This window comes from Gracilinanus agilis, chromosome 1 (genome assembly GCF_016433145.1).
Source record: "Gracilinanus agilis isolate LMUSP501 chromosome 1, AgileGrace, whole genome shotgun sequence".
NCBI lineage: Eukaryota > Metazoa > Chordata > Mammalia > Didelphimorphia > Didelphidae > Gracilinanus > Gracilinanus agilis.
Genome location: NC_058130.1, coordinates 224,661,629 through 224,676,324, shown reverse-complemented (window position 1 = coordinate 224,676,324; position 14,696 = coordinate 224,661,629). Strand labels below are relative to the sequence as shown.

The following is a 14,696-nucleotide window of genomic DNA, read 5'->3' as shown; positions in this document are numbered from 1 at the left end:
CCAGTCAATAAACATTTTTTAAGTGATGGCTGTGCCAGTCACTGTGCTAAATCATAAGGATAAAAATAAAAGTGGACAGTTCATTACCCTCACACTCTAAAGGGGGAAGTTGATCAGGGAAGGAACAGAAGGTATGAGACCTTAGTCAGAAAAACTAGCTGTAAACATTTTTCCTCAGTTGTTTTCTTTTTAATCTTAATTGGTTTTGTCTGTACAAAAGTTTCATGTAACCAAAATTGTCTATTTTATCTTTATTCCATTCCTTTTTTGGATATGAAACTTTCCCCTAGACAGAGATCTGAAGGTAATTTGTTCCTTGCTCCTCTAATTTATGATGAGCTGTTTTTATATCTAGGTCATGTATCCGTTTGGAGCTTATATATGACGGTATATGATAGGAGGTGTCACCTTGTGCCTTGATTCCATTACCCTCCAGTTTGACTAATTTGACTATCCCTTTTCTCTATTTTCATCTTCTTATCCACTGGCTTCTTTTAAACCCAAATCTCCATCCTTAAAACTAGTTACCTCAAGCTAATTTTTTTCACCAACTCCTAGAAAAAGTTGATTTTTTTTGGTTATTTCAAGACCCATTCAACTCTCAACTTTCTGCAACCTGGTTTCTGTTTCCTGCCAGGTGAAAATGTTTTCTCCAAGGTCATTAATGATTTCTTCATTGCTAAAGTCAGTGATTTCAGTCATCATCCTTTTTGATGTTTATGCAACCTCTAGACACCACTATCATTTCTTGAAAATTCTCCCCTCCATGAGCTTCTGTGACATTGCTATGGGTGAGTGGTTTGGCCTCTTTTGAAGGCTCATCATTCTTACTTCATTACTTGCTTGAGTGTAGCTCAGGGCTCTACTAGGTCTTTTTTTCTTTCTCTACACTGTGATCTAATCAGCTTCTATGGTTTCACCCATCTCCTTGTTCAGATGAATAAGCAGCCCTCATCTCTTTCCTAAGCTCCATGTCTATGTCATCATTAGTCTGCTAGGTAACTTCACCTGGAAGTCCCATAAGGACTTATAATCAATATACTCAAAACAGAACTCAACCCATCCTTCCCCCTTTTTCTGTCCAGGGCAACACCATTCTTTCAGATACTCAAGTTCACATCCTAGAAGTCATCCTTGACTCCTTACTCTCATTGACATTCCTAACCCAATCTCCCCATATCCATTAGTTACCAAGTTTTTTATCTCCAAAAACTCTCAAAATCATTTTCTATACTTATGCCACAGTTACTCTTTATGGCCCTCAATCTGTCATCTGAACCTCTAAAGCATTCTCCCAATTGGTCTCTTTCCCACCTTTTTTCTCTTTACACAGTTGCTGAAGAGATATTCCTCAAGCTCAAGTCTAACCATGCTATTCTACTGCTCAGGAACTTTCTATGACTTCTTTCCTATTAAGTCTCAGCTTGGCATTTAAAGCCCTGGACCAGATCCAGCCTACTTTCTCAGGCTTATTCACATTACTCCCCTTTACACACTATGTCAAAACTAAATTGATACATTTGGTTCCTCAAATTAACACTGTCCTGCAAAGTGAAAGGAGCAGATCCAGGAGAATATTGTACATAGAGACTGATACACTGTGGCACAATCAAATGTAATGGACTTCTCTACTAGCAGCAGTGCAAAAATCCAGAGCAAGGCTGAGAAAGAAAATGAACCACATTCAGAGGAAGAACTGTGGGAGGAGAAATAAAGAAAAACAACTGCTTGAACACATGGGCTGATGGGGAGATATAGACACTAAATAACTCTAGTCCAACTGTCAATAATATGGAATTAGGTCTTGATCAATGATACATGTAAAACCCAGTGGAATTGTGCACTGGCTAAGGGGGGCTAGGGAGATTTGGGGGAGTTGGAAAGAACATGAAATATGTGACTAGGAGAAAATATTAAAAATAAAAAGTAAAATAAAATGAAGCTTCTGAAAATAAAAATGTTGACGTTAAAGAGATAGGCCTTTGTTCCAGGGGAAATTTTGTGATTATTAAAAGCAATTTATAATTTCCAAAAAAAAATACCAGTCCCTTAAGGACCATGCCATGGGGGCCACTTTATAACCCAGAATCATCTTTGTTGCACAAATTAGCTTGAATAAGGTTTAAGACAGACCCCTCTATTAGTACATGTACATTCTACTTAACGTTAATAGTGAATTCAAGGTAACTCACGAATACAGTGATTTTTATAAGTTTGATTATATGATTTTTCTGTGTTGAGCTTTAAAAAAATGCTAGAACGCAAAGAGTTCAACTTTTTTTATTCTTTCCCCTCCCTCTTTATTCTCTTCCTGCCTCTTCCTTAACACAAAACACAGTAGAAGGAATAATTCAGGATTAAAACTGCAGAGGTCATCAGTACAACACACAGAAACAGCTATGAAGACAGGCTTATTTACAAGAGGAATAAACGCAATATTCTTTAGGTGGTTTGTACTATCAGACAACATTCATAAAACTAATCATGCTACACGGGCTCCTTGGCTACAGTAGTATTCTGAAAACAAAAGTTTACTGTTAGAACATAAATATCACAGCCCAAATTTAATATCATTTCAGTGCAATAAATTCACAAAACTACATCATAGTTAATAAGAGTTTAAGTACTGTTTCTAAACATTCCTTGACATATTTCACAGGGGGCAGGGTGTTGGTGGAGAAGAAGTGCTGCAAGCTTTAGACATCTCTTTATTCAAATTCAAAGTGACCTCAACTTCTGGCTATTAGGCTGAATATAATTTGAATACTGGATAAATTAAAAACATACAAACTACAGGGGCAGGCTTTCCAGCATGCTTTTACCAATAACCTTCTTGTTCTCTATGGAGAGGTCAAAGAAAAGAATACAGGCAATCACTTGCTTTTATACTAAATCTATGGTGATAGCAGTGTCTTATAACCATTAACCTGAGACATGGAATTTAAGTCTATTTCATGAGATCTGTTATCTACCAGAATGAGGCTTAACTAATTTAAGGGGAGGCATTACTGTTTGGCCTTAGAGCTAGGGGTGAATGCTGTGGGTCATTATTTCTGGAGTTTTTACCTCATGGTGACTCTCTCGTTAGTTCCTCCTTTCCTCTCTCCTCCAGGCTGGGTTTTTGATAATTATCTTAAAACAGTAGGATTCTATATGAGTGTACTATAAGAAAGCTTCTCAAAAATTTACTAAATAGAAGTTACCAAATCTTACATGTGAGAGCATAAAAGTGACTGACAATAGTGTGCTAGATTGCTACTTGGCAGAAATGATCACATGGCCAAGGTGTTCTAGTAGGGGAAACATATTAACCAGACCATTAACTAGGCCATGGAACCACTTTTCAGTAATTCTGTGGGCATTGTCCATGATACTGAATAGGAATGGAAAATTAATGCTAATTGATCTCTTCATCAGAAGTGACAAAATTGGTCATCATATCTATGGAGCCAACTTTTCGAAGCAGGATGTGAAGCCTACTTTCTACACCCACAGACCACCACAATTTCTCTAGAAGGAAAAGTTTAACCTGAGTATTCCCAAGTATTACTCAAGTTACAGTGAATGTTCAAAAGGATTAAAGTGAATTACTATACTAGTGAATTACTATACTACTATACTATAGGATTGCTTTAGTTCCCTAAAAATGCCAGTTCTGTTATCCCTGGGTAATGAAATAAGAACAAGTCCAGAGAGGTCCCTTTCACAGACAACTATTTCCCATATTCTCAATATTAATTGGTGAAGATACATTTCAGTTGAACTTTACATGAAGATACTATGAATAGGGGTTTTCAACCGGCAAGTCTCAAATTCTTATCAAGTAAGAAGCCAATCTGAAGTTAAATGAAAAAGTAAAAATGTGCTTCTGTAACATATTAGTACACAAACTTTGTAGATACTGTTCCCAAAGACACTGTGTCACATTTATGATACTGAATGAAAACAGATGAGTCATTCGTTTTTCTTCTCCTTTTGTTTGAGGAGCTTGTTTATCTCTCTTTTGGCCATTCCAACATACTTGGAAATGATTCCATGTTGGTTTAGTCCAGGAAGTAGCAGTAAGAAAGTTACTAAAAGCAAAAAAAAGTTAGGTTAAGGAGTATGAATCAAATAATGCTTCATATTATGGTAATATACATTTATTTTATAGCTCTGCTGGTTATTTATAGTGCCCTAGAAGAAAAAGAACCAATTTACACTTTATCTCTAAAAGTACCTTGCACAGAGTAAACATTATAAAAATATTTATATTTTTTCTTTTTATAAAAATTTCCTGTTAAAAATTTTTACTTTTTCAGTTGAAAATTGGTTTTCCTATAGCAAAACAAATAAAATCTCTTAACAAATATACATAGTCCATCAAGCAAAACAAATTCCTACACTGGTGATGTCAAAAAATATATGTATCATTCTGCACCCGAGTCCATCAGCTCTGTGAGGAGGGCAAGAATTCTTCATATAAACATTAAAAAAAATGATAATGGAACTGGCCTCTAACCTGGACGCTAGAAAAAACTTTTCACAAACTCTGCACTGTCCTTTACTCTTGAACCTCATTGCTTTGTCCTATCAGGTCTAACAACTTAGCCAAACCCCAAACCATTTAACTCCTCCACTCCTATTCATGCTGCTGAACAGCAGAGGTAAATCATACAACTAAAATGATTAGCCCCACTACAGATTTTTTATGTAGAAATGAGGGCTCAACTGGGCCCTCACAGCAACATCTTTTTCACTTCTTCCCAGATGATTCCGAAAGCCATTTTCTTCTCTTAAATTTCCCACACTATCTCCTCTGTAACCCTCAGACAAGGATCTTGCCTACTTTCCCAGAAAGAAAATTTGAGATCATTCTGAACTTCCCTTCTCTACATCTCAAAACTCCTTAACATCATTTCTATTCATTTCTGTTATATCTGCCTCTGAATAAAGCCAACCTCTTCTAAATGTATCTTAACTTGTCATTTGGGAAGAAGTGAAAAAGATGTTGTTGCTATGTGGGCCCAGTTGAGATTAGATAACAACATATGGCATTTGAAGATCCTTACAACTTGGCCCATTCCTACCTTTCCAATTTTCTTAAAACATTGCTCCCCTCCATACCTTCTAGAGTTTGCACATTCTAGTCTACTTGCTGTTTCTGCATACATGATGTTCTATCTCTCATCTCTATGGCTTGGAATTGGCTATTCTCTCTGCCTACAATGATTTTCCTCTTTACCTCCACCCTTTAGGAATGCAGTTTCCTTCCTTCAGAACTCTGCTCCGCCAGGGGGCAGTTAGATGGCTCAGTGGATTGAGAGTCAGGCCTGAAGACAGGAGATCCTCGGTTCAAATGGACTTCAGAGACTTCCTAGTTCTGTGATGCTATGCAAGTCATTTAACCCCTAATGCCTAGCCTTTACTCCTTTTCTGCCTTGGAACCAGTACACAGTATTGATTCTAAAACTGAAGGTAAGGATTTAAAACAACAACAGAACTCTGGTCTACTGCCAACTTTTGCAGGAACTATTCTAATCCCCCTAGTTAAGTTTCTGTGCCAAAAAAAAGATTCTACCTTGTATTTATTTATGTGCAACTATATATGGGCAATGTTTTCCTTCCTTTTTTAAAGATAAGGACTTTTCCCACACATCTTTGCTATTCCTAGCACAATATTTGGCATGCACATAATAAGAGTTTACAAAAATGCTTACTGATTGTTTGACACACAGCATATCTCTTTGTTCAGTTTCTAAAAAGACTTACCAATAAGGTAGGTGAGGAAAAGATTATGGACTTGTTGTCCGATCCAAGCGACTGCAGCAAGAGAAATGATCATGGTCATGAAGTACTAAAAAGTTTAAATGAAAAAGAATTCCTTGTTATCCAGAGGTAGGTAGGATACCTAAAACATCTAAGTTCTTTAGGATTTTGTTATTACCACAAAGTAAATACAAATAAACTATGATTATTTGGTGATATGTATGCATATATGTGTATATATGGAATCTTACTAAAATTTACTTTATAACTGTTCTGTTTTCATTCTTTACTCAGACTTCCTAATAGTAAACCAAAGCACTTTTAGGAATTTAACCACTGCTTTCCAAAAGACTCTCACTATAATTATATCATGTAAAAGTGAAGCAACACAAGGAAATATTTATTCCAAAATACAGTAAAAGTATTTTACTTTTGTTTCAGCGAAGGAAAAGAGAAAAAAGGAACAAAAATATTCTTATCTACAAGAGGAAGTATTACCCCAAAACAACCAAGTACAAATAATGTAATTTTCTGACTTTTGTGGCTTAAGAATGACAACCCCTGCCCTGCCACCCATATTTCATAGTCTACAAATATTGTGCTACTTTGAGGTCAGATTAAAAATGTATTAGATGAATGTATCAAAAACAAGTACCATTTTAGGTTTTTCTTCCTTCAGTGTGAAGAGGCGTCTCCACCAGCCAACAGTTCTGCGCCGGGTCTTCACTAAATTGCTGCAGATTTCATGGAATCTTTGCTGTTGCTCAGTAGTCCTAATGAAATAACACCCCACCCCACCCTGACTGTGAACAAATTTGTACTTTATATAGAACATGAAGTTATATACATAATTTTGTCATCTTACATTTTGAGATTCTTTCTACTAAAATGAAATTTGGCAAAGAACTAAATCAAAGCAAAATATTCAATCCTATACATGTAGAAGGTCTCATATAGTTATGTGTACCCAGAATCATGTTTTGTAAGCTTCATTAACTCAAAGTGCCACTAACTACTCTGTGGTCTATAGGGCTTAATATAATTAAGATCATACATGAGATCATAGAAGATCTTGATAATAAACTTATTCCTGGAGAGCCTATATAAACTAGGCCATCTTTATTTCTGTATTTTAAACTTTCACTGAACCCTAAAATTAAAGATGCAATTAAAATCTAGAGTTGGCCATCTTACACATCTACTCAAAATCTTCAATGACTCTCTATTGCCTCCAAGATAAAATGCAGACGTTACAGCCTGTCATTTAAAGTCCCACAAAATCTGGCTCCCACCTATCCGCACCCCCACCCCATTCCATTACTCCTTTTTCAAGCAATGTATATTAATCAAACAGCTCTACTAAAGCTGCTTCCTATAAATGACATCCTACTCTGGAATGCCTTGACAAATCCCTAGTTTTCTTCAAAGCACTACTATATGAGACCTTTGTCTTGCTTTCTAAGGAATCAAGAAGCTCTTGTTTTGATTTTGAGTAGGCATTCAGTTAAGGTCACCAAGCATATGGTAAGTTGATATTTCAGCTCTCAAGGAACATAATACTTTTGATATGTCATTTAAATAACCACCAATTTCACCAATTGTGGATTTAATATAAGAATTTTCAGCATCACTATCATAATATATGATCACCTATCCAAGTCACATCTTCAAATTTTTATATATGTTAAAACACACACACACGTTTAACATTCAAAAATTGAATTTAATGGATAGAATATTCCATTTGAAGTCTAGAAGACTTGGGTTAAAGTCTAATTTCAGTAACTCACTGCCTAAGTGATCCCAGGCAAGTCACCTACTCTCCCTAAGTTTGGTTCTTCATTTGAAAAATGATAAGGTTGGACTATACAGTTTCTCAGGTCTCTTCTAGCTCTAAATCTATGACATTATCATTATTATCATAATTATAATTTACATTATTATCATCACTCTTAATTAAATGACCTAAGGTAAATGATTGGCATAGTTTCCACTCTACTTTTTCTTAGGCCATATGATTCCCCACTAAAAAGTATACACATTCAAAAGTACTAATATGCTATAATTTTATATGTCAGACACCAATTCAATAATGATTAAATTCCTAAGCCAAGAAGCTATTCTTAAATGATGTAAAATGTTAAAAAATGTAATTTAATCAAGTTGTACTTATTTAACCTTTTCTTAGTTCTTTGTTAAGTGTGAAAAATTTGCTTGCAACTTATAACTTGTTTCTTTATTTACTGGCCTTGGCATCTAAGAGAAATGTTACCAATGATCATAGTAACATTCCTCTTATATGTCAAGGCCAGTTGGAATTCTTTGTAATCAATGGTATACATTTTAAAAAGGGTGATGGGCAGAGGAAAATTTTATGGACCAGTTGTTTTTTTTAAAAAGGGTTATTTTGGGACAGGTGGGTGGCTCAGTGGATTGAGAGCCAGGCTCAGAGATAGGAGGTCCTAGGTTCAAATCTGACCTCAGACACTTCCTAGTTATGTGACCCTGGGTTAAGTCACTTGACTCCCATTGCCTCGCCCTTACCACTCTTCTGCCTTAGAACCAATACACAGTATTGATTCTAAGATGGAAGGTAAGGGTTAAAAAAAAAAGGTTATCTTCTTATTTAATGCCATACCTATCAAACTACCAAAAATCTTTTTTACTGAATTAGAAAAATTATAACAAAGTTCATTTGGAAGAACAAAAGATCAAGAATATCAAGGGAACTAATGAAAAAAAAGTGTGAAGGATGGAGGCCTAGTAGCACCAGATCTTAAACTGTACTATAAAGCAGTGGTCATCAAAATAATATGGTACTGGCTAAGAGACAGAAGGGAGGATCAATGGAATAGACTTGGGGTAATTGCCCTCAGCATGATAATGTATGATAAACCCAAAGATCTCAGCTTTTGGGACAAAAACTGTTGGGAAAATTGGAAAAAAATGTGGGAGAGATTAGATTTAGATCAACATCTCACACCCTACACCAAGATAAATTCAGAATGGGTAAATGATTTAAATATAAAGAAGGAAACTATAAGTAAATTAGGTGAACATAGAATAGTATACCCTGTCAGATTTATGGGAAAGGAAAGAATTTAAGACCAAGCAAGAGAAAGAGAATATCACAAAATGCAAAATGAATAATTTTGATTACATTAAATTAAAAAGGTTTTGTATAAAGAAAACCAATGCAACCAAAATCAGAAGGGAAGCAACAAATTGGGAAAAAAACTTTTATAGCAAAAACTTCCGACAAAGGTTTAATTACTCAAATGTATAAGGAACTAAACCAATTGTACAAAAAATCAAGCCATTCCTCAATTGATAAATGGACAAGGTACATGAATAGGCAATTTTCAGATAAAGAAATCAAAACTATCAATAAGCACATGAAAAAGTGCTCTAAATTTCTCATAATTAGAGAAATGCAAATCAAAACAACTCTGAGGTACCACCTCACAGACCTAGCAGGTTGGCTAAAACGACTGCAAAGGAAAGTAATAAATGTTGGAGATGATGTGGCAAAATTGGGACACTAATGCGTTGTTGGAGGAGTTGTGAATTGATCCAACCATTCTGGAAGGCAATTTGGAACTATGCACAAAGGACTTTAAATGACTGCCTGCCCTTTGATCCAGCCATACCACTGCTGGGTTTATACCCCAAAGAGATAAGGAAAAAGACTTGTACAAAAAATATTTGTAGCCGCACTCTTTGTGGTGGCGAAAAATTGGAAAATGAGGGGGTGTCCATTGATTGGGGAATGAATGAACAAATTGTGGTGTCTGTTGGTGATGGAATACTAGTGTGCTCAAAGGAATAATGAACTGGAGGAATTCCATGTTAACTGGAATGACCTCCAGGAATTGATGAAGAGTAAAAGGAACAGATCCAGGAGAACATTGTATATATACAGAGACTGATACACTGTGGCACAATCGAACATAAGGGACTTCTCTACTAGCAGCAATGCAATGACCCAGGATAATTCCGGGGGACTTATGAGAAAGAACTGTGGGAGCAGAAACACAGAAGAAAAACATTTGCTTGATCACATGGTTCTTTGGGGATAGGAGTAGGATGTAAACTCTAAATAATCACCCTAATGAAAATATCAATAATAAGGAAATAGGTCTTGATCAATGACACACTTGTAAAACCCAGTGGAATTATGAGTCGGCTACAGGATGGGGGTGGGAGGAGGGGAAGGAAAGAACATAAATCATGTAACCATGGAAAAATACTCTAAATTAATTAAAGTAAAAAAAAAGTCTATCTTCTGTCTTGGAATGGATACTAAACAATAATATGGTAAATACAAACAACTTTGAAAAACTTCTACTACCCCTTGTCAGAGAGGTGATGGAGCCATGGTATAGAATGAGATGTACTTTTTTTAGATGTGACCAGTATAGGGATTTGTTTTGCTTGACTATGCATATTTGTCACAAGGGTTTTGTTTTTGTTGAGGAAAGGAGGAGGAAGAAAAAAAGTAGGTGGAAGAAGAAAAAAACTTTTTCATTTAAAAAAAGAAAGAAAAATGAAAAATGCTAAGAAAATCTGGGACAGATTCAGTTTATTCTGAAGTACAATAATGAAAACCTCACCTTATTTTTTTATGTTCATTAATTTGTTATAGATTTGGTTAGAAGCTTATGTAAAGATTTTAAAAAACCTTTTAAATGAGCTAAAAAAAAAAAACAACAAAAAACTCCTTATCTTCTGTCTGAGAATCAATATTGTGTATTGCTTCCAACACACAAGAACAGTAAGGGCTAGGCAATGGGGGTTAAATGACTTGCCCAGGGTCACACAGTTAGGAAGTGTCTGAGGCCAGATTTGAACCTAGGACCTCCCCCTTCTCTAGTCTTGGCTCTCAATCCACTGAGCCACCTAGCTGCCCTCTGACCCAAAGATTTTCAAGGAGTTTAGTCACAATTTCATATGGTAGTCAAAGACAGAAACATAGATTCATAGGAACAAAGCAATCAGATAAGTGATTGAGGTTATATAGCTTGTTAGTAACAGACTTTACTAACAATCCAGGTTGCTTGACCTCTAGCTTGCAGCTCATTTTACTTACCAGAGTAGCCTGCTCTTATTTAACAGTATTTATTTATAAACTTTCTTCATAGTTCAGATTTGTGGTGAAAAAGCAATTGGTTTTTAGATAAACAATAGGAAAAACATGTTAACTTCATTTCCCATCAGGTTAAAAAATGGAAAATATCCACAACAAATAATACATTTTCAGAGGTGGTTAGGCTTCTTTCAGAGACTGATTCAGTCAGTTTAGACTAACTTTTTAATATCCTTAATTTAGTTGTGTTTCTCAAAAGCATTTCTCTCCACAAGCCATAAAAGTCTTTCCCCTTCTTGGACATTTACCATTTTTCCTCTACTGTCCTGATGAATTTTAAACTCTGAACAATACAACTTAAGACACATAAGCTAGTAATTAAATTAGGCATCCTAATGTAACAACAGCCTCCCACCTCTTCTCAAATGCTAAGTACATTGAGTTACTAAAGTATTACTTAACTTACCATTTATTAGAGCCAAATATTCTAGGAGCAAGAATGGGTACAAGGTAGTCAGCCAGGCACAAAAACATGACAAAACAGGAAACACCAGAAAGAACAGATGGATCTAAGTAGTAGATCAAACTATTGAAAGAAAAAAGAAAACAAGATTTATATATCAGATTACTAGAAATTTTATCCTAAGATAAGATCTCAAAGAGCTTAAAAGTCTAGTAGATGAGTATAACACCAATTCATTTATAATATACATCATATGATAAAAGCATTAGAGCATTATAAAGCAAAGTTTACATAAATAATGAAATGTGAAAAAGCTGACTTAGGAAAATGAATTCATTACAGATTACATATTACAAAAGATTTAGGGTGCTGCAACATATGGAGGCTTATTAACAATGCAAGTAATAAATATCAAAATAACAATCTCAAAGCTCACTTACAGGAACACCAAAGAAACAACACCCACGACTGCAGGTGGAAACCAGGCTCTTTCCCATCGAAGGATTTTATCAGCTACCAGCATCACTTCTCCCCATCCTTGTAACTGTTCTTCCAGGCTGGCAGTTTCTGCAGCCTGCATACAAGAAACTTAATATAGTCATTTTAATATTCTTAAGAGTAGTTGAGACAATCTGAAAACTAAATATTTTTAGGGTACTGTGATGCTCACAAAATATCTGCTTTCTGCTAAAACTAATAATCTTAATTTTTAAAGAAGTCATAGTGGTGCACTAACAAAGGTCGATGATAGACACCACACACACCAAAATATTTATAGAACTTTTTTTGTAGAAGCTAGGAAATGGAAATAAATTTGATTTCCATCATGGGAGACAAAGTGATGAAATAATACTGTGCTAAAAAATGATGAAAATAATATGAAGAAAAGGATGATAAGATACAAATTGATAGTAAGGAGAAGTAAGCAAGGTGGGAAAATGTAAACAAAGAATGGAGAAAACACCTGGGTGTGGTACACTGTATATGATATGTCAGACATTTCTGATGTATTGATTAGTTTTGCTCAACTGTTTTTTCCCCTTCTTTGTTCTAAAAGATGGCTCCCTAGGGGAAAGAAGGGAAAAAGGATAAACTGGAAAATGTCGATAATATAAAGATAAAAGGCAGCAATAAAAATTAATAGTCATTGGTCTGATAAGGTTAAAATACTAAACATAACTTTATCCAAAGATTATTAGTTTTAGGATCAGATCACAGGAGTTCCCAAAACAAAAATCATTTTAGTAGACCGTTAGCATTTTTCTTGGACTAAAAGGGGCTCTAAGATATCTTTCAATTCCTTAAGTATTTCTAGACAGTCTTGTTTTCAAAACATCTTTCTTGTGACAAGAAATCACTCAATTTTTAACCCAATGAATGGAAAACAAGGATATACTGCTTTAATAACATAAAATAGATGATGTCTGACTTTGTCAAATTTTGATGCTCAACATAATTTCCCTTTGGAGTTTGTGGAAGAACCTGGGAAACTCAAAGTGTCATAAAGTGAAAACTCTAGAATAAGCAAAATATAGGAAAACTACAGAGCTAGTGTAAGAAAAAAATAATAGAGCTAAAATTTTTTTGGGGTCTGAAAACTAATGCGAAACCCAGGTATTTCTAAAAACCACTGAGAATTATTTACATGGGAATTGCGGTAGATTTCCCTTAAGAAAGCAAGTCACTGAACTTGCTGAGATTTAGCTTCTTCATCTACAAAATAAAATTAGATGCTCTCCCTTTCAACTCTAAATCTTAACACCAGGCCTAATCTATTTCAAGAGCTACGAGATTGCTAAGTGAGTCTCAAAGGTTTTCCATCTCCAAGCTTTTCAATTAATTGATCTGATCTGCCAGAGAACAGAGCACTAGAGCCAAGAATCTGAGCCTAGTCAATGAGTCTCTCCAAACATGAGGTTTTTCATTCTGAAAAGGCGTTGGCTCAGATATTCTCGAAGACCCTTTTCCAGCCCGGGGAGCCTATAATTGCCTTACAACAAAATCCCAAAAGAAAGCACTTCGCTGCTCCTCCAAAATCGGGAAATAATCTGCAGTCACCACTCCATTTCTCTGAAGCACGCCTTCACTTTTGGATTTCATCAGAAAACTGAGAAAAATTCTATTTCAGCTCAACCTTAACGTTTTCCCCGCAAGAAGTCGAGGGAAGAATAACACAGATAAGGAATAAAGGCCTGCCCTGTGCCCCAGAAAGACACGGTTAGGTAGGATTGACACCCTCTCCCCTCCATCTTGTTCATATCCATAAAGTCACCCCCCTCCCCTCTCTCCTTCTCAATCCCGACCTTCTCCGAACGACTAATCATTAGGCCTTCAGCCTTCCCCCACCCTGCGGAAGGCTCCGCTGAGGAAGTGGGGGCAGATCACAATGCAACTCAAACAACGGTCCTCAACATCCAGCAGAGGAGCAGAGAGGGCAAAGGATGATCCTTCTCCTGGTCCGCAAGCCCTGACTTGGGGCGACTAAGCTACAAGTTTGGCCGCGGTCCCAAATGTACCCAGCGGGAGGAAGGCCTGGGGCCTCTCTCTGCTACCGTACGCTGGGCCACTCACCAGCATGTTGCTGCTGCGATTGTCCCCCTCCGCCATGGTCACTGCAGCGCTTCTCAGGCTCCGCGGCCAGGGCCTCTGGATTACCAGAGAAAAAAAAATAACTCAACTAAGAAATAAACCTTCGCGAGATCCTTAAGAGATACGGCCTTGCCCCCCAGGCCCTTTTATAGGCTAGCTCCCTTTCCCGACAGGCCTTGCAAGCAGGTCTTTTCATTGGTAGATTTCAGGCGAAGCAGAAGCTCACACCAGCCAACCATCAGTCAGTGCATGTCTTCAAAACGAAGCCTAGAAATATGTGAAGGAAGTCCATGGTTGAGGGGCGGGGAGATGGATTGCCTGGCCAATCACCACTCGGATCTATTCTAAATCCTCTACCTCCTCCCCGCCTCTTCCCTGCAGTCTCAGCCACTTAAAAAGGTTCGGAAGCAGTTTAACTGTCACAGGTGCAGAGTGGGTGGCAGTGCGCGCGCGTGCGCGCGAACCCAGAAGCCGGCGCAGGCTCTTTTCTTCCTCAAACAGCTTGCACTGTACAGGCACTAAGTACCCTACTTGGCTCTTGTTTCTCTGCCCTTTGCCGAAAGGGAACTTTCTGACTTTATTTCATTCTCTTGTTGCAAAACTCCGCGAATGAAGAGCAGCCGTAGGTTGGGGCGGGGTGGGGCTGGGTGGGGCTGGTCTTTGATTTTTAAATGGATAAGCAGGTCTTTGGGCGCGTTTCATGGAGTTGGTCAAATAGGCCTGTTTAGTAAAGTTCCCAGCTACCGGGCCTAGGGCCCTCAATATAACAAAGTCAGTGACTTTGAACACTTCGCCTCCCTCCCTTTGTAA

The 14,696-nt window shown here is 36.9% G+C and overlaps 1 protein-coding gene across 1 annotated transcript; it reads right to left on the bottom strand.

Annotated features, from left to right (window-relative positions):
* Positions 1 to 2,264: 2,264 nt before the first annotated feature.
* ARL6IP1 (ADP ribosylation factor like GTPase 6 interacting protein 1) lies at positions 2,265 to 14,008 on the bottom strand. The gene is made up of 6 exons (XM_044657469.1): positions 13,869 to 14,008; positions 11,738 to 11,871; positions 11,301 to 11,420; positions 6,404 to 6,521; positions 5,752 to 5,836; positions 2,265 to 4,073 (listed from the first exon to the last, which is right to left on the bottom strand). Exons 1-6 carry the CDS (start codon positions 13,902 to 13,904, stop codon positions 3,955 to 3,957), a joined length of 612 nt encoding a protein of 203 aa, XP_044513404.1. The 5' UTR covers positions 13,905 to 14,008; the 3' UTR covers positions 2,265 to 3,954.
* Positions 14,009 to 14,696: the final 688 nt, after the last annotated feature.